Source organism: Abramis brama (genome assembly GCF_963993115.1).
Source record: "Abramis brama genome assembly, chromosome: 9".
Lineage (NCBI taxonomy): Eukaryota > Metazoa > Chordata > Actinopteri > Cypriniformes > Leuciscidae > Abramis > Abramis brama.
This window is the reverse complement of record NC_139971.1, coordinates 43,889,092-43,910,337: the sequence shown is the minus strand read 5'-3', so window position 1 is coordinate 43,910,337 and position 21,246 is coordinate 43,889,092. Positions and strand designations below refer to the sequence as shown.

The window sequence follows — 21,246 nt, the reverse complement described above, 5'->3', positions numbered from 1 at the left end:
CTTTTCACCAATCCATCTCATCACACCATCTTCTCATCACTCCATCTTCTCATCACTCCATCACTCCATCTTCTCATCACTCCATCTTCTCATCACTCCATCTTCTCATCACTCCATCTTCTCATCACTCCATCACTCCATCGCTCCATCTTCTCATCACTCCATCTTCTCATCACTCCATCTTCTCATCACTCCATCTTTTCATCACTCCATCTTCTCATCACTCCATCTTCTCATCACTCCATCACTCCATCGCTCCATCTTCTCATCACTCCATCTTCTCATCACTCCATCTTCTCATCACTCCATCTTCTCATCACTCCATCTTTTCATCACTCCATCTTCTCATCACTCCATCTTCTCATCACTCCATCACTCCATCACCTCATCACTCCATCTTCTCATCACTCCATCTTCTCATCACTCCATCTTCTCATCACTCCATCGCTCCATCTTCTCATCACTCCATCTTCTCATCACTCCATCTTCTCATCACTCCATCTTCTCATCACTCCATCTTCTCATCACTCCATCACTCCATCACCTCATCACTCCATCTTCTCATCACTCCATCTTCTCATCACTCCATCACCTCATCACTCCATCTTCTCATCACTCCATCTTCTCATCACTCCATCTTCTCATCACTGCTGGTTCTGAGAACAACAACAACAACAAATAACGTTTTCAATGGGACCGTTAGCAAATGCCCTTAGTACACAAAAATGGCACATAAAAACAACAGCACTAGCATAACAGTGTCCATATGAGAAACTTCTGAGTCAAAACTGCAGATTTATAGTCTCATAAGGCCAGATAAAATATAAACATCATCTTTTGTGTTTGACAGAAGAAACAGATCCTACAGATGTTCATCTCTGACAGGATTTATACTACATGATTTATAAGCACATTCATGCAGACTTGTGAGTGTTGCTGGTCCTGACCTGCCTGTCTGATCTTTATTTCATTACAGTGTGTGTGTGTGTCTGTGTTCACTCTCAGAGAGAGAGAGAGAGAGAGAGGGAGAGAGAGGAGACGCAGAAGAAGTGAAACATGAGTGTGAATGAGAGAGGACTGAGATCACAGCGCTTGAGTTCCCCCTGGTGGAGGTTTTTCATGCTGTTCATAATGATCCTGTAATCGCAAGTATCATCATCATGACTGTGATTGGGCCACAGGTGATCACATGACCGATGTTTAGAACAGCAGCATGGCTGTGATTGGGCCACGGGTGATCACATGACCGATGTTCAGAACAGCAGCATGAGTGTCAATGCGAAACTGCTTTTATACAACAGTTCAATAAACAAGAAGTTAAAATTGAGTTTTATTGTAGACACTATATGCACAGATATTTTGTTTAATGTTGCTCACTCATTAAAAACAGCTGCAACAAACAAATAAAATAGTGGCTTGGAACTGCTGTATAAAATAATTAGTAAATGACACACACACACACACACCACATTTTCTCTCTCTCTCTCTCTCTCTCACTCACTCACTCACACACACCACATTTTCTCTCTCTCTCTCTCTCACTCACTCACACACACACACACACACATTTTCTCTCTCTCTCTCTCACTCACTCACTCACTCACACACACACACACACACACTTGCACACAAACACACTCTGTCTCAGTGTGTGTATATATATATATATATAATTTATTTGACAGCACTACTTTATATATATATATATTTTTTTTTTACCTAAGAGGCAATACATTTTATTCTGTCTTGTTTTAACTTAATTATTTTACAAAGAAAAAGTTCAGCAGAGTGTTTAGGACTTTATAATCTAAAGCTGATGATAACAGCATATTACAAATCACTGTTAATCACAGATAAGCATCTTCCAGATTTACCTCAGGATCCTTTGCAAATATGAGTTTGTTGTTGTCCGGGTTTCATTTGTGAAGTTGAAGTGAAGCAAAAGCGCCACCTGATGCAAGAAAGACGTCACTGCATGAAAACAACAACATGTCATAGAGAAATCACATGGAGAGAAATTACGCATCTAAAATTGTGCAAAACTTCCTTTTATTTGTTCTGTTCAGCATTAATTCCACCTGTACAATCGCAGTTCATACAGCATGACCACAGACCAGGAGATCTGACGACCCGGATCCAGAGCGCGTCCGAAGCCCTGCTGGAAACATTCCTCCTGTCCAGTCACACAGCTCACATCTAGATTATTTACAGTGAAGATCTACACCTGACTGTCTCATATCTGACACAGATCCAGAATCAGACGCAGGCCGTGTCAGTGCAACGCCCTTAAAATCAGATAAACACCACGAAATACTCACAAACGTTCAAGAGCAACAGAATAAAGTCAAAACACACGAGAAACACCAGCAGTCAAACGTTTGGACGCAACAGACTCATGTTTGCAGTTGTCTTGCTCATCCTTCCCTCGGGTCATTTTTTAAACAATTTGAAAAATTGAGTGTTCATCAGAGGGGTCCAAGACTCTACGACTTTTGTTGCACTTGAACCACGAATATTTAAAAAAATAAAAAATAAAATAAAAAAAGTGACAAATCCTTCACTCTCGGGTCAATTTGACCCCCTTAGGAATGAATGGAATGCGAGGAATGCTTCAGTACACATAGAAAAACCTAAAAATGCTCAAAATTCAAACTAAAAATGCTAAAACTTTACCAAAAAAATTATTTTATAATATCTACATGTGTATCTGAATGCATACTGAAGAAAAACTGACTTTAGGACCCAGAGGAACAGCTCATATAGCGCTGTAAGGCCATCTAGAGTCATGAAATATCATCTTATATTATTTATTTTCCATAGATCGGCAAAGACACCCAATGTAAGATATTTAGAGCTGAATTAAAAGGGTTATGCATGAAATTGTAAAAATATTTTGAATTTAAATTAAAAGAATGTATGGAATGTGCTTAAATTACTATTTATTTATCAAATCTAGTCATTTAAAGGTAAATAAAATAGAAAATAACAAAAATTCTCCAAAAAATTGCATTAAAAAATATAAAAAATATAATCAAAATGAAATAAAAGAAGTTTTCTGAAAAATAAAAAAATAAAAAATAAAAAGAAGTATAATTTTCGGCAGAATCACGCAGGTACCGAGCTCCTCCGCTCGCTCTAAACAGTCTGAATGTAAACACTTATTTTAGGCGTGCAGCAGTGATTCAGGATAAGACAAAAACACGGTTGGGAAGATGGATTCATGATGAATCACTCAAACATTTTCTAAATTTTGAACAAAAAAAGTTACAGTTGTACATTTACTAACATTAAAGGTGCAGTGAGAGATTGCTGAGAAACACTGAAAGTGGATGAGCAGCACAACACAATGTAGCCAATCAGCAGTTAGGGGCGTGTCCACTCATTATGGGGGAGGAGTCTGTGTTGCATAGCGTGTTTGAGAATGTGGGAGTGGAGCTATCAATATAGGGGCGTGGTCATTTTGACTAGGGGGCGGGGCATGTTTGTTTTGGTGATTGTTTCTCAGAAATCGTTACTGTCGCTTTAACTAATGGAACTTTACTGTAAAGTGTTACCCACAATTCCTATTTTTTTATGATATAAATTATAAATTATTTATCCGTGCACATCATTACACTGGAATACACGTGAAAAAGAGATTCTCAACTTTCATTTCATGCCAGCAAGGGTAACACTTTACAATAAGGTTCGTTAGTTAACATTAGTTAATGTATGAACTAACAATGAGCAATACATTAGTTACAGTATTTATTCATCTTAGTTAATGTTAGGTAATAAAAATACAGCTGTTCATTGTTAGTTCATGTTAGTTCACAGTGCATTAGCTAATGTTAACAAATACAACCTTTGATTTTAATAACGCATTAGTAAATGTTGAAATTAATATTAACTAAGATTAATATATGCTGTAGAAGTATTGTTCATTCTTAGTTCATGTTAACCCAGCAAGTTTTCATTTATGTCACGTTTTGATCCCTAAATCATTCCCAGACTTCCACGTGTGAGTTTCGATGACTTTACTATCATTATAAAGAGTCAGAATGAAGAATGTCCAAACGTTTGACTGCTATTATCCTACGGCAGACCGACGACGGTAAGCTTTGTGGAAATTACCCACAAGCCTTCAGGAATGTCTTGAGAACTGACAGCAGAACTAAAAGCCTCTCTGAAACGTCAGCTTTAGTTTGTTCCACATTTTCAGACGGTGACATCACTGAACCTCGCGCTTTTCCGTCGGTTCAGAAACGGCGCCATCCAGAAGATAAAAGCATAAAGATGAGTAACGACGTGTCCCTGTCCTCTCATCCGTGATCAGCTCCCCGATAAATCACGGCGAGCGCTTGTACGCGTGTAAGCGAACCGAGGAACAAAAGACAAGAAATTGATTTCAGCGGGAAACTCAGAGATAAATACATCTGGGATATTAATATGTGTCATCATCAGTCAGAAAAAGCAGCAGATAACGCCATACAAACACAATAAGAGTGCACAAAGATTCATCATTTACTATCCAGAGATGGAAAAAACACGCTCATGTTTATAGATATTCAGTGGGAGAAACAGATTGGAACTGATGTGAAAAAGAAAATCGAGTTCAGAACAGTTTCATTGGCCGACGGCTCCTCCAATCAGGCGCTTGTCTGCTTCTGACTGACAGCTCTGCGGGAGGTCAACGAGAGAGGTCAGAACGGGTTGTGGGCGGGGCTTATTGCACTCGATAGAAGCGTGTGTTTTTGACGTTCTCCGTCTGAACGGAGGGTCGCCAATCCATCCCACACTGGAAATCCACACCCGCATCCCATACTAAAAAGAAAGTATAGATGGAATAGAGTCGAGGAACGACAGCAGGCAGGAGAGAGAGAGAGAGAGGCCGGGTCTTTCTCTGAGGTTGAAGCCCAGAGATGTGTCCGTCTCAAAGAGTCTCTGTAAGAAACCGATCCGTTCAGCTGGAGTAGATCTGGGTGCCGATGACGCGCATGATCTCCTTCTGTATCTTGGGCTCCTGTGTGTTAATGTTAGCATCTCCCACCTGACCGTCCTCGTACCTGAGAGACACACACCAGACGTCACACATCACATTCATATTCCACACCTCCCTAGCCTGAGCTTAACTGCAAACGTGAATCTAACTGAAGGAGTTTTTTGTTGTCGTTATTTTTTTATTATTATTATTTTTATGTGTGTGTAGTTGTGTTTGGTCCTATCCTGTGACTGAGCTGTTTATTTGTCTGTAAAACTGAAAATACTACAATAAAAGAAAGAATATTTCATCCAAAAATGATGATTATAGAATTTTGTGGGTGAGCTACTGTATACCAAGTTATTTTTATCAGTGTGCAATGTTTCTTAATGTGCAATAGCACAAATGTGCAATATATTTACATATGCAATATTTAAATCAATCATATTTATCAAACTGCCAGTAGATAGTCACCATTTCTGTGCACTTTTTCCCTTTGCAAATATCTATAGTAATATGTGTACATACACTATTTTTGTCAGTGCTTTGTGTACTTCTTTATATATTCTATTTATAGTAGTGCTGTCAAATCAATTAATTGCTAATAATCGTATCTAACATAAAAGTTTGTAAATATATATAAATGTGTGTGTGTGTGTATATATATATATATATATATATATATACATACATATATATACACATACACATACACGTATACGCATTCATATATATTATATATTTGCAAACTTTTATGTTAGATGCGATTAATCGTGACAAATCTATTTGACAGCACTACTTTATATATATATAATTTTTGACCTAAGAGGCCATGCATTTTTTTTCTGTCTTGTTTTCTCGTGATCTTAACTTATTTATTTTTTGTGATCTTGACAAAAGACAAATTGGTTTCTTGTGATATTGACATCATAAAGCACTACATAATAAAAACAAGATCATTGTGTCGTCGACATCATGAGAAAAAAAGTACAATAATAAAATAATTCTCTGCAGTTTTTCCCCTTGCAAATATCTATAGTAATATTTGTCTGTGCTTTGTGTGTGTGTGTGTGTATATATTCTATTTACTTTATATAATTTTTATTTTTGACCTAAAAGGCCATGTATTATTTTATTTTTTCTTGTTTTCTCGTGATATTGAATTAATTTTCCAGTGATCTCGATAGAAGTTGATTTCTCGTGATATTGGCAACAGAGCTCAACTTAATAAAAGAAAACAAAGTTTGTCATGTTGTGTCGAGTTTTGTTGAATCAAGATCATGAGAAAACATCTGTTTCATGTCGAGATCACAAGGAATTGAGAAAAAGACAAAAACTGCATGGCCTCTCAGGGCTTCCGTAGATATTAAAACTCAGAAACTCACACGAAGAAGAAGCGCGTGCAGACGTGGTCCGACACCGGACACACCCAGATGTTCCCGTGCTTCTGCAGGTCTTTTGATGTGATCACTGCGACGGGGAAACAGATGTTCACACCGGGGTTATCATCATTTACTACAACTATTAAAAAAAACATTTCTGTTCATTGATATAAAGCTGAAGTAAAATAAAATATAAATATTAGATGAAAAATAAACTGACATAGGTTTAAAATTATTAACTGGCAATAAATAAAAATGAAAACTAAAACTGAAATAAAAATAAATTAAACGTAAAAAGCAATATTAAAAAAATAGAATATAATGAAATTAATTACACAAAAATTCACTAAAATTAACATGAAAACTATAAAAATAAAAGCAAAAATAACAGTTTTCATGTGTGAATTTTGGTTGAGATCCAGGTTAAGAGAACAAAAGTCATTTATTCAGTATATAATTTTTGTTTGTTTCTCTGACCAAAATGTATCAAACAAACCATCACATGATGTTTCTGTTTTACCTGTTAGATCTCATCTCAGTTGTCATGGTTTCTAAGTATGTTTCCATTTGTTTCCATAGCTACTCATTTGTTAATTGATTAATCCCACCTGCTCCTTGTTTTCTCCCTCCCTTTAGGGTCCGTTTACAGGACAACAATGTACAAAAACAGAAAAGTTTTCAACGTTTTTGAAACGATCCCATTCACTCTAAAAACGCTGTATTATTCATACCAGGCCAGTAGATGGTGATGTCACTTTGTAAAGAAGCATTACGCGCCTACAGACTGAACGCATGACAACAAATTTCCACAAATTCACGTTTTTGCTAGTTTACATGGAGACGATAACAGTATAATTTTCAAAAACCTGCACTTTGAAACCTGTTTTACATAATTTGCATCCAATTGTCGTGTAAATGAATGGTCAAAAATCATAAAAAGTTTTCTATTTTAGTTGAAAACGGTGTCGTGTAAACGGCCCCTTACTCTGTGTGTGTATACAGTATATATCCCTCAATCTCAGTCGGTTCTCATCGATGTTTAGTTGTGTTATTCTGCCGTACGGTGTGAATAAAGGAGACAGATCCTGCCTTAACTCTCGTTACTGAAACCAGCTGTGACACAAACACTGTGAGATCCAGATGTTTTACCTTCACAAAGAGCGATGCAGTTTAAATTCCTGCTCTGGAGGAAACGCGACTGTATCGGGCGACTCTGTGGAAAGACGAACAACACACACGTTTATATCTCTGACGGGACGATGAGCGGGAGTTTAAACATGAGACGTCACTGTCGTACCTGTGGCATCGTGTTCATCCGGTTATAGCGCAGGACTAGCTCATCTTTGGTGGGCATGCGATGCTGTCCCTTCCCCATTCCTAAAACACACACACACACAGAAATATAATACATCTATGAGACTACATTGGCCCGTGTTAAAGCGTAACTCTCGCCAAAATGCAACCTAGGGTCTTTTAGTTAATCTACTCGAGGCAAACTTTGGTTTAAAAGCATAATTAGAATGGAAACGCCACTTTTAAGTTTGACCGTATTTTCGTTTTCGGTCAGATTGCCTTGTGAATGAGAGTGAATGGGGCACGACTATGATAGCATCAAAATCGCTATTTTAACACTAAGAAGGCTCGACACAACATGAAACTGTGCTGGAAGTCTCACCAGGGGCTCTACACATGAACTCCAGCATCGAGAACAGTGTGTGTGTACACAGAGTTTACTAAAGAGAAACTCACTGTCTCTGTGTCCGCCGGCATTATGACAGGCAAAAATAGTCGATCTCCGAATGCACCGTAACAGGGAGCAGAGTAAAGCTCCTAAAGCTTAGTTCCATATAAATTCACGGATAATTTGTTGTTTTGTCGTTCGTGAAAATCAATATTGACCTTGTATTTGAAAAAGGATCCTCATATAAGAAGCAATACTAAAATTCAGAGTCGGTTCATTCGCATTCGGAGATCGACTATTTTTGACTGTCATAATGCCGGCGGACACAGAGACAGTGAGTTTCTCTTTAGTAAACTCTGTGTACACACACACTGTTCTCAATGCTGGAGTTCATGTGTAGAGCCCCTGGTGATACTTCCAGCACAGTTTCATGTTGTGTCGAGCCGCATTAGTGTTTTAAAAATAGAGATTTTGATGCTATCATAGTCGTGCCCCAAGCACTCCCATTCACAAGGCAATCTGACCGAAAACGAAAATACGGTCAAACTTAAAAGTGGCGTTTCCATTCTAATTATGCTTTTAAACCAAAGTTTGCCTCGGGTAGATTAACAAAAAGACACTAGGTTGCATTTTGGCGAGAGTTACGCTTTAACATTGACTAAGATAACTTGTGTTTTCTGTATACATTTCTAAATCTTATTTTAGACACTTTATTTCTTTGAGAGATTTGTCCTGGATCTTCTCTGATAGAAGCGCGCTGGTTTTCCTCCCGCAGGATTTTGTTGTTGTTTTTGTTTTTTTTCGTCTAGTCATTCATCCAGCTACTACTGAGATTACCCAGTCTTCCGGTCCATGACGTTAGTGTGATCAGTGGGTTTAAGCGTCCAGTGCACAGCTGATTTTTCATTGATAGCAAGATGTGAGATTGAGACGACTGGCATGTGTTTGTGCGCGGCAAAAATCATGTTGTTAGTATGGATTTCTTAATTTGACTTTGTCTTGTTTTCCAGTAAAAATATCTAAACAGTCTTGAAACAAAATACATTTACTTGAGAAGCAGCATTGCATGAGACTGTAATATTTGCTCATAGAAAATTAATCTGATGGTTTTGTTTTTGTCATCTTAAAAATGTCTTACGCCATTGGTAATTTATTTATTCCTTGTTTGACGTGGGGGAAAATTAACAAACGGTAAAGTGGATTAGGCTTAAAACAAAACAAAAATAAAGAAAAATGAACATTAGAGAAAAATAATTATTTTCACTGAATAAAAATCTTCCTTGTTTTCCAGTACAAATATCTAAACGTTCTTAAATCAAGAAACTGGAGAAGCAAAATTACAAAAGATCTTGCTCCAAAAGTATTTCTGAATAAAATGTCTCAAAAATTATGTCTATGCTTAAAACAAGAACACATATTTTTCTTGTTTTAAGCAAAAACTCACTTAATTTGGATATTTTTTTCAGTAAACAAAACTTAATTTTCCTTCTCCAGTAAATACATCTTGATTTAAGAATATTTAGATGTTTGTACTGGAAAACAAGACTAAAATGCAGAGGAAGAAAATGTTTTTATTACAGTGTAACTTGCACAAATTTGCTTCTCGGGTACATGCATTTAGTTTTAAATATACTTTCACTGAAAAACAAGACCAAATACTGATGAAGAGAATGATTTTGAGCGGTGTGGAAAAGCAAAACCAGTCCATAACAAAAATCACATTATTGATTCAAAAAGACTGCATTAAAATCAAAGCATGCACAACAAAACATTCAAATGGATCAGAAAGCAATGACTGATGTGTTTGTTATGTGGTTTTAGATCGGACACAAATCTACAGCGGACACATGGAAGACGCAGGTTTGGATCGTACCTGAATATCCAAAGGAAATACTGGATATGGGGCTCAGATAGATGCCCTTCCCATACGCTGCTCCATGCAGCTTTGATGAAAGAGAAGAACAGGAGGAGAGAGTTGTTGTTTTATTGTTGTTGTTTTAAACAGAGAGCAAACGCACAACTCTGACATCATCACAGACGCATGAGGTGATGCTTTCTGGCCAATTACAGCCAAGAATGAAAAGAAAAGCATCATGTGAAATGGAGTAAAGCATGAGGAACGAGTGATGCTCGGGAAGAAGATGAATGATGATGATGATGATGATGGATTCCAGCGAAGACAATGATACATGAACGTGTGTTATGAACGAGAGTTTACAGCTGTGAGACTGAGGTCGTCCTTCAAGGGGAAAAATATGACGTCAACAAGCAACAGAAGACATGGAGATGATTGACATGGCATTGAGGATGGACAGATGTTATAACAACAGATCATTCCAGGAGGATTCTGTTGTTGAACACTGTTGAACACAAACCTCATTAAAACACCACGCTCACACTGATCTCAAAGTCTTCAGTGAAACGCAAAGAAAACCGACTCATATTCATCTTCATTCATGTTAAGGAATACAATACTTACATAATGTTGTGTATCTCACAGTGCAATACGCTCAATCTGACCTTACATTTCTAAAAGTTCACACAATTATACACTAAATTGGATTAAAAATGCAAAATAATTTATTAAATATGTTCTTTCTTGGTATTTTTGTCTTGTTTTCAATTGTTTCTTGAATCATGATGCAAAATGACAGCAAAAAGAAGTCTTGTTTTATGAAAAACGTATCAAATGTAAATGGCTTCTTGCTTAAAATAAGAAAAATATAAACGTACTGTAATATGTACACTGCAAAAAATGCTTTTTACTTAGGATTTTTGTCTTGTTTCCAGTCCAAATATCTAAAAATTCTTAAGTTAAGAAGCATTTACTAGATGAGTAAAATGACATAATAAATTATATCTTGTTTTCTGATAATAATAATAATAAAAAAATCTAAATTAAATGAGTTTTTGCTTAAAACAAGGTAAATTTTCTGCCAGTGGGTTAAGAAACATTGTAATTTCTTGTCATTTTACTTATCTAGTAAATGCTTCTTGATTTAAGAATTTTTAGATACTTCGACTGGAAACAAGACAAAAATACTAAGTAAGAAAAGCATTTTTTATTTAGCACTTATTTTTCTGACCTCATTGACAGATATATTTCTTGTTTTAAACAAAGTTTTTTTTTTTTTTCTGATATGGGCACATGTGTCTGAAATAAAGTTCAAGTTAAGTCACTTAATTTTGATCAGTGTCTCAGAAAACAAGACTTCTTAACTCACGTCGTTTTGCTTCTCAAGTGTAAATGTATCTTGATTTAGAATGTTTAGATGTTTGTACTGGTTTCACTTACTACTCTTTAAGACTGAAACAATGTAGTAGATTAATGTTTCAAATGTTAATATTAATCACACACCATCTATTCTTTAATAAAGGAAGTAGAACTGTGGCTGATGACGCAGTCTGGACATGAACTGTCCAATCAGGAGACGAGTCTGAGATCAGCTGACTGATGTAATTTACATACCTGCAGTTTAGTATAAGAGGCATTGACCAGTCCGTTTCTCAGAACCGAGTGCCAGTTCTCAATATGGGAACCACTAGAGAGAGAGAGTGAGAGATATATAGCAGTAAGTAAATGTTATGATGCTCAATATTAATTTTGAGGCGGATGATAAAGTCCCACAGACTACAATATAACAGAGTCCAGATCTACAAGCAACCCTGTCATAGTTGTGAGTTTTGCACCACTCACATTTCAGAAAATGTCAATTTAGTTTTATAAATGTGCCAAAAAATTCTGATGATCTGTACATGATGATGCAACATCAGCGGAGGTTTGATAAATCTGGCACAGGCGTATTTTTAACCAGCCGTCTGGAGATATTTCTGCAGCTTGAAAGAGTTACGCTAGTCTTTTGTCGGCTGTTTTTGGAAGACTTTTATAAAAGTGAAAATGTGTCGACTGAAATAACTCAAAAAAGCACAGAAATAGCACCCAAAATAACTGAAGCGCTGTCCTGGCATTTTTATATTTAGACCACCTGGATTAGAATCAAATGTATATAAAGTCTGCACCCAAAATAAACCTGTTATTATTTTCAATCCTCCTGATGTTATTTACCGGTGGTCTGTCAGGAACATTTCATTGTGCTCTAAATAGTCACATGATCAACGACTTATAAATCTCTAGTTCTTGGCAGATTTAAATGAATAGGGAACAAAAACTCACATTTTTGATAATAAACCGGATCAAACCTGATTATATTAAAAAAATTCACATTATTGCAAGATTTTACTTGTTGAATCCAATCAAATAAGAGAATAAAACTAAGGCCAAAACTGCATTCAATGTGTTTAAAACTAATTTTCATGCTGTTCAGTTTATGTTGGAAAATAGGTCTCTCTCAATAGATGGGATTTGTTGATCCTAACTATTTATGCAAAATGCCATGAACATAAGTTTTTGTTGTTTTTCTAATTCTGGCAGTAACGATTAGAGAGAAATAAACAAGGTTGTTGCCTTTAAAATGTTACATTACATCAAATTTAAAGCTTTTTAAGACCAAATTTAAGACCACTTTAAATGAGAATTACGACTTTTTTTATACCTTTTTATGGCCTTAAATATGATACCATTCTGAATTCAGTTTAATTATTACCTTTTCATCAACTTACGAACCACCTGCAGTTTCTTCAAACCATGACGTAATGTTTAATGCACTTAATTTTGTTGACGACAAATTTTCAACATGATATTTTTTTCTCCATGTATTTTTATATCACTACAATACAAGATTATCCTGTTCACATGTGTGATAAACAAGTTAAGGTTAAAGTCCCCCTGTAGTCAATCATTGTATCCCTTAAAACTCATATTTGATCATCGAAATTATATATTTATACGTTTTTTACTTGGAAAAAAAATTATTCATGCCTTAAAATATCTTGAATGTAACTCGACACCCTTGCCTCATTTAGTATGTGCGGTTCTATGAATATGCAGATGAGCCCCGCCTCCACTCACTCACTCAACTCAGAGATCCACTGGTTGACGATCACATGTTGATCTGATTGGTTACAAGGTAGTTTGTGACGTCAGAAACACCAGCGATTTCAAAGCGTGTTTTTGAGACTGTCTTTGGTTCACTGCAGTTTTAAGGAGAAAATACTCAGCAATGGAGTCGACTTATGAATTTACACATGGTTTGTCTTAAAGCATTATTAAAAACACCACATAGACACATAAACAACATTAAAAGCTGGATTTACAGCACAGGGGGGCTTTAAAACTTTTCTTAAACCTGAATTTATGACTTTTTAAAGACCGGGAACCCTGGTTATACTGCAAGCAGCAATGATGCAACATGCCATCTTCAGTAAATCTGTAGTTTGCTGGACTGCACTGCTTGCCTTTAATGAAGACAGTTGGGTTCATAATGATGAAAGTGTTGTAGTTTGTTGCATGCAGTGAGTGCCGACGATCTGATGTGATGTGATCGCCTCTGATGTGCCCGATTCTCTGTGACGTGTGTCCGTGTGCTTCAGCGGGACACTGGCTGCGTTTACATGCAACCAATAATCCATCAGTAATCGGATTGACGCTCAATCGGACTGAAAAGCCTTCATGTAAAACGCCTTAGTCGATCCGATTGAGCTCGATCCGAATGAAATTTCGTTCGGATTGAAAGGGGTGGTTTATTCCTTTTCTAATCCGATCGAGAGAACATGTAAACACTGGATCGGATTGAAAACCGAAACTGAAAGGGCTGCGCACGTGCAGTGATGTAGAAATAGCGTAATGACACGAGGAACGAGCTGTTCTTCCTGTTGAATAAAGTGTCGTATAAATGAGTGTCCCGTCATTCTAAAATTGAGCAGGACGACGTCCCACCAGTCCTTGTTCCGGTTTCTCATCCACAGACGCATTTTTACTGCGTGATAAATATAAGCAGCGGAACAACGGTTCATATGCTCATCGTCTCCAAATTATGACCAGATATGGATAAATATTTCAGGGTTCGTACAGATTCTGTAAAATAAAATTCCAGGACTTTTCAAGCACTACTTTTTTGGACTTTAAGGATTAAAATCAGCACTTATCAAGTGTTTTAGTCTTTATTTATTTTTATTTGTTGTTGTTTTTTAACTCAAATGACATATATATGGTATTCCTTCCTCGAGATCCAGGCGCTGTCAGGCATGGGAAATCCCCTTAACCATTGAGAGGATACTATGACAAATATATTGCCTTCCTTATTCAAACTGTTTTTACTTCTATGAATATATGATTGACCTGAAGAATGAAAGTTGTATTATATACTTATAAACTTAATATCATGCGAAATAGCTCTATATCTCAGACGGGCAGCAGCGTGAATTTTATGTGAAAAGATTGTGTGTGTTTTTTCCCAAAAAATTAAACACTAATTTCATATATATATATATATTGTATTTCAATAATTCAAGCACTTTTCAAGTACCTCTTCAAAAATATTGCTGTTTTCAAGGGTTTTCCAGGACTTACATTTCAAAAAGTAAAATTCAAGCACTTTAAGCCCCTTGTACGAACCCTGATATTTAGTCTGCAGTTTAAAACAAATAAAGAACCAATGCAGGAGAATGGCTATTATGTGCAAACACCAGGAAACTCTGTATATTCCTGCAGTGCGCATGTCTAAAAATCAATCCCGATTTGAAGCTCGCGACATATAAACGCGCACATCAACCCGATCACGTGTTTAGCGTTCATGTTCGTAATGACTTCAGTCCGCCTGAAACACAAGCTGTGCATGTACACGCAGCCTCCGGGACTCACTGGAAGGCGAAGGTGCTGCCGTAGAGTTTCTTTGCGGTGCGAAAGCGAGCTTCTTTGGCCGGCGGACTGCTCAACAGCAGGAACTGATGCGACGTGTGCATGAACTTCAGCTGCTGTAGACAGACAGAAACACGGATGAGCAAACACAAGCTTTTCAATGCCAGCTGTTCATAAGTGTTCACCTTACCCTACTGAGCGGCAGCTTCACAATATGAGACCGGTTACTGGATATAATCCTGCAGAGAGAGATGAGGTGAACACAATAAACACACTTACTGTGGTAAAATCACTGTAATACCTCGCCTGTGTCTGATCAACTCACCACTGCAGTAACGGATGAGCCAGAGGATCCAGTTTGTCCATCTGTTTCTTAATCTCCAGATACGAGCCCTGAAAACACAAGTGCAGTTACAGCAAAACAGCGTCTGATACTCGTTTATCAGTATCATATATATATATAACGTTGTGGAAAAGATTTGTTGTAGAGATTTAAGCACAATAAAACCAGATGAATCATGAAATATTATTAGACGTCTCGGTTCAACATGATTTCTGTACCTGCGTCATTTCCCGAATCGACATCACACTGTCTAAAGCTTTCTGCAGACGCTCATAATTCTTCTTCTGTTCGGCACAGGAGCAGTACAGTAATCACACACACACACACACACATACAGACACACACACAGACACACACACAGACACACACACAGACAGACACACATATGCACACACACACGAACACAGACACACACACACACACACACACACACACACACACACACACAGACGCACACACACACGAACACAGACACACACACAGAGAGACAGACAGACACACACACAGACAAGCACGCACACACACACAGACAGACACACGCACACACAGACAGACAGACACGCACACACACACGCACACACACACACACACAGACACAGACGCACACACAAGAAAGGAGAGATTTGATGCTGGTTAAACGTAAAGTTTTTTAATAATTTAATTGTAAACAAAAAATATTTTCTTAATATTTTTGTCTTATTTTGTATTTTGTCCTGCATTTTTGAATAAAGACGGATTTACTTAAGAGGCAAAATATCTTCAGATATTAAAAATGCATTAAAACTAAGCGAGATAAAAATCTGTCTGTGGGGTCAGAAAAACAAGACTAGTGTTCTCACCCCAAGCACAGATATTTCTCTTGTTCTCTTGAAACCAATTTAATTTTTAACCATTTTTATCGGAAAACAAGACTTGATCTCTGACTCTTTTGTACTGAAAAAGACAAAAACTAAATGCAAAATAAGACACCAGTACACTGTGAACATGCGGCCAGCTTATGATGCTTTCGGTATGTGGTGGCAAACAATTTTTTAATACTGAATAAGAGACAAAATGAAATTTGCTGTATTATTATTTTGTTTATCAATGAATGATAAAAAATTGTGGAAGAAATTTAATATGTTCTATATGTTTGCATTTTCTTATATTCATAGAATATTAGAAAATTGTTTGCCACTTTACAATAAGGTTCATTAGTTAACATTAATGTATTAACCAACATGAACTAACCATGAGCAATACATTTGTTACTGTACTTATTAATCTTTTTTAATATTAGTTAATAAAAATACATTTTTTTATTCATTGTTTGTTCATGTTAGTTCACAGTGCATTAACTAATGTTAACAAGATTTTAATAAAGTATTAGTAAATGTTGAAATTAACCTTAACAAAGATCAATAAATGCTGTGTAAGTGCAGTTCATTATTAGTTCATGCTAACTAATGAAGTTAACTAATGAACCTTACTGTAAAGTAATTCACAGAATGACCAACAGCTGATGTGAGTGTGAGCAGAGACGGTCACCTTGGGGTTGAAGGCGAGTGTTTTGGGGTCGTTGGGGTCGACCACGGACGGGTACGGCTCAAAGATGATGCTCTTCCGGGGCGACTCGAGGGCGGCTCGACACATGGCCACCAGCAGGTCCACCACCTGAACACACACAGCTGATATTAGAGGAGCAGCGGATCGAGATCCGTACGGATCAGGCCTCACGCTTCGGCACGCACGTGATCCGCGGATTAACTGCTAAATTTAACCATCATAGAGTGTAAGTTTATCATTTGGACGCGTTTTGTTTTGCCAATTTACACATTTAAACTATTTTAAACGTGGAAGAAGAGCCGGAAATCGGGACTTGCACGTTATCTGAGAGAGAGAGAGAGAGAGAGAGAGAGAGAGAGCGATAGAGAGAGAGAGAGAGAGAGAGATAGATAGAGAGAGAGAGAGAGAGAGATAGAGAGAGAGAGAGAGAGAGAGAGAGAGAGAGAGATAGAGGGAGGGAGAAAGAGAGAGAGAGAGATAGAGAGAGAGAGAGGCACTCGAACACCGAATTGATTCCTCTTTTGCGTTTTCTTGCCGTTGAACAGACACATGCACACAAAATGATGTCTAAATGCCCGTCTCGCAAGTTTTCTCTCAGTTATGTCATCAGTGAACAGTTGAGAAAGAAACTGGATGTTTGTCAGTTTTGTCGGTCTTAAAGTGACAGTAGCCTAATATTCCTGCTGTCGTCTGTGTCATTAATGTTAATAAAGCAACAAAATACAGCTTTAACAAAGAAGAACCTATATTTAATTTCTACAGTGAACAAATAGTGTTATTTTACATTTAGGCTTAATTATTAATTTCTGTACCTGAACACTACTGTTAAACTTTGTAACTTTGTTATTTAGTATTCATCTCTGCTTGTAATTTGTGTATTTGGTCTTTTTTTATTACTGACTGTTCACTTGTCTCTAATAATATTTGACCTCAGTTAGACTAGCAGTTTTTGCTGTGGTATCGAAGAACTTCAAGTGAGCTTTAAGCAATAAATGAAAAGCAAAGTTACATTTAACTTTACCCCCCCCCCCCCCCCCCCCCCCAATATGTACAGTGAGGAAAATAAGTATTTGAACACCCTGCTATTTTGCAAGTTCTCCCACTTGGAAATCATGGAGGGGTCTGAAATTGTCATCGTAGGTGCATGTCCACTGTGAGAGACATAATCTAAAAGAAAAAATCCAGAAATCACAATATATGATTTTTTAACTATTTATTTGTATGATACAGCTGCAAATAAGTATTTGTACACCTGTCTATCAGCTAGAATTCTGACCCTCAAAGACCTGTTAGTCTGCCTTTAAAATGTCCACCTCCACTCCATTTTATTATCCTAAATTAGATGCACCTGTTTGAGGTCGTTAGCTGCATAAAGACACCTGTCCACCCCATACAATCAGTAAGAATCCAACTACTAACATGGCCAGACCAAAGAGCTGTCCAAAGACACTAGAGACAAAATTGTACACCTCCACAAGGCTGGAAAGGGCTATGGGAAAATTGCCAAGCAGCTTGGTGAAAAAAGGTCCACTGTTGGAGCAATCATTAGAAAATGGAAGAAGCTAAACATGACTGTCAATCTCCCTCGGACTGGGGCTCCATGCAAGATCTCACCTTGTGGGGTCTCAATGATCCTAAGAAAGGTGAGAAATCAGCCCAGAACTACACGGGAGGAGCTGGTCAATGACCTGAAAAGAGCTGGGACCACCGTTTCCAAGGTTACTGTTGGTAATACACTAAGACGTCATGGTTTGAAATCATGCATGGCACGGAAGGTTCCCCTGCTTAAACCAGCACATGTCAAGGCCCGTCTTAAGTTTGCCAATGACCATTTGGATGATCCAGAGGAGTCATGGGAGAAAGTCATGTGGTCAGATGAGACCAAAATAGAACTTTTTGGTCATAATTCCACTAAACGTGTTTGGAGGAAGAAGAATGATGAGTACCATCACAAGAACACCATCCCTACTGTGAAGCATGGGGGTGGTAGCATCATGCTTTGGGGGTGTTTTTCTGCACATGGGACAGGGCGACTGCACTGTATTAAGGAGAGGATGACCGGGGCCATGTATTGCGAGATTTTGGGGAACAACCTCCTTCCCTCAGTTAGAGCATTGAAGATGGGTCGAGGCTGGGTCTTCCGACATGACAATGACCCGAAGCACACAGCCAGGATAACCAAGGAGTGGCTCTGTAAGAAGCATATCAAGGTTCTGGCGTGGCCTAGCCAGTCTCCAGACCTAAACCCAATAGAGAATCTTTGGAGGGAGCTCAAACTCCGTGTTTCTCAGCGACAGCCCAGAAACCTGACTGATCTAGAGAAGATCTGTGTGGAGGAGTGGGCCAAAATCCCTCCTGCAGTGTGTGCAAACCTGGTGAAAAACTACAGGAAACGTTTGACCTCTGTAATTGCAAACAAAGGCTACTGTACCAAATATTAACATTGATTTTCTCAGGTGTTCAAATACTTATTTGCAGCTGTATCATACAAATAAATAGTTAAAAAATCATACATTGTGATTTCTGGATTTCTTTTTTAGATTATGCCTCTCACAGTGGACATGCACCTACGATGACAATTTCAGACCCCTCCATGATTTCTAAGTGGGAGAACTTGCAAAATAGCAGGGTGTTCAAATACTTATTTTCCTCACTGTATATATATATGTATATTAGTTTTATATATTTATATATGTTTTTTGCTGATCCGAAAAATGATCCGATCCGTGGCTCAAAAACCATAAATGAGCCGAACCGTGAGTTTTGCACCACTATCTAATATCATCTAGAGCAGTGGTTCCCAAACTTTTAACAGGCATGTACCCCCTGAGACATTATACATCTTTGGAGTACCCCCAACACCACCAATTGTTAACAAGTTTTTTTAATTTTTTTATTAATATTTATTTTTATCAATTTTGTCGAGAATAGTGAATAGAATCATAAACATATGATACAAATCTCATCAAAAGTCAACATATGATACAAATGTGCTGAATATAATGATTTTTTTTTTTTACTCTTCAAACAACTAATACAAATGCAATAAAATGATATTAATTATATTTTAGTAAGTATTGTCAATATAAATTGCCCATACTCCTACATACAAACGTAGGCTAGGCTCTTTTTTAAATTAAAAAATAAATAAATAAAAAACCCGTGGCGTCATCTATGATTGTAGGAAAGGCCTATATGCGAAATGAAACCGAAATCGTGACACTCATGGAGAAAAATGCGTTCATCAGAAAATGCGTTTAATACTACTTTATTGAAACGTCTGTTTATACATCCATACTCCCTTAATAAAGGAGTCCAGACGTTAGAAAAATATCAGTATACACATGCGTTTTATATTTAATATGAGAAGAGGGAACACTTGCGTTACGGTCCAGACTTGACACAAAAAATCTTTAACTTTTAGGTCGTAGAATATGTTTTAGTAGTAATTCTATGAATTACACTGGCAAACCTAAAGTAATATACCCACCGGATGAAGAAGGGTTGGCTCTCCACAGAACATAATATATTCATTTTATTTTGTTCGCATTTATGAGGAACAAACAATAGCTATACGGACGTGACCGCTCTGAAAGCGGCACTACAAGACTGCTTTAAAACTTTCACAGAGATCTCAAACAGGCATTTAATACACCAAATATTAAGAATTGGAATATCAAGCAAAATAATATTCGATGATTGATCGAAAATCGTATCTCTCCCCCCACATGCTCACCGGTAAGACGCTCCGACATTAAATTTCTCTGTGGCCTGTAGGCGTTGTAGCCCAGTCATTAAAAAACGATTTAGTTTCATATTCATGTTTAAATAAAATAATATATATTTATTTTATTTTATGTTGATTATATGAAAAGTGAAAAGCATGAATAAGTTGATCCCGAAAATATCGAGAGACAAATGGAGTGGGCAGACATGATTTTGACCGCTTCATTGAGTTTGTTTTTGTAGAAAACCTTTCTTTAAAGTGAATTTCGTTTTGTATTAATTGTATCTTAATTTTAATCAATGTTTCATCAACCAATTTCCTGGATTTAATAAATAAGAAGAAAATATAGCCTAGCAGGCAATAAATCAGGACACGGAGTCGCCGGCACGTGAACTGGAGATCGTCTCTTAAATGAACCGAAACTCAGCGTATAAGCTACTTGCCTCACAGACCTGAGAGATATATATATAGAAAGCATGAAATGTGTACTTAAACGTGTAACAAAACGAAAGAAAACAGACTGCTCTCTGCTTATGTAATCCGTAGGCTATGAAATGTGCATCTCTCTCTGGCACGTTCACTGCTGCGAAGATCGCGAGTCAGCATAGTCAACTTCATCTTTGACACAGAAAACACTTGTTTATTTGTTTATTTATTCAATTATACACTTGTAAACAATTGAAATGTCTCCTTGATATATTTGACATATTAATAATCATTACTTTTCCCAGTTCTTTGTGACAGCTTTTAGGTGCATTATTGGCAGCGCCACCCTTACACATGAACACGTCACCACCGGTCAATAGTTAATATTATTCTTTTGGTTCCAGTTTATACAGGTTTTCTAATTG

The 21,246-nt window shown here is 37.2% G+C and overlaps 1 protein-coding gene across 7 annotated transcripts in view; it reads right to left on the bottom strand.

Annotated features, from left to right (window-relative positions):
- Positions 1-2,032: 2,032 nt before the first annotated feature.
- Positions 2,033-21,246, bottom strand: part of parp6a (poly (ADP-ribose) polymerase family, member 6a) — a 72,299-nt gene continuing 53,085 nt past the window's right edge. For 3 of the 7 annotated variants that reach the window (XM_084124161.1, XM_084124165.1, XM_084124164.1), the window contains exons 13-23: positions 16,651-16,776; positions 15,342-15,407; positions 15,106-15,173; positions 14,971-15,019; positions 14,784-14,896; positions 11,493-11,565; positions 9,897-9,966; positions 7,640-7,719; positions 7,492-7,555; positions 6,346-6,430; positions 2,033-5,045 (exon numbers count right to left, since the gene is read on the bottom strand). In XM_084124161.1, the coding sequence (XP_083980287.1) occupies positions 4,943-5,045; positions 6,346-6,430; positions 7,492-7,555; positions 7,640-7,719; positions 9,897-9,966; positions 11,493-11,565; positions 14,784-14,896; positions 14,971-15,019; positions 15,106-15,173; positions 15,342-15,407; positions 16,651-16,776 (897 nt within the window). In that variant the 3' untranslated portion in view covers positions 2,033-4,942. Of the gene's footprint in view, positions 5,046-6,345; positions 6,431-7,491; positions 7,556-7,639; positions 7,720-9,896; positions 9,967-11,492; positions 11,566-14,783; positions 14,897-14,970; positions 15,020-15,105; positions 15,174-15,341; positions 15,408-16,650; positions 16,777-21,246 lie in introns of those variants that run through there. The other 4 variants (XM_084124163.1, XM_084124166.1, XM_084124162.1 and 1 more) reach the window with 3 other exon arrangements.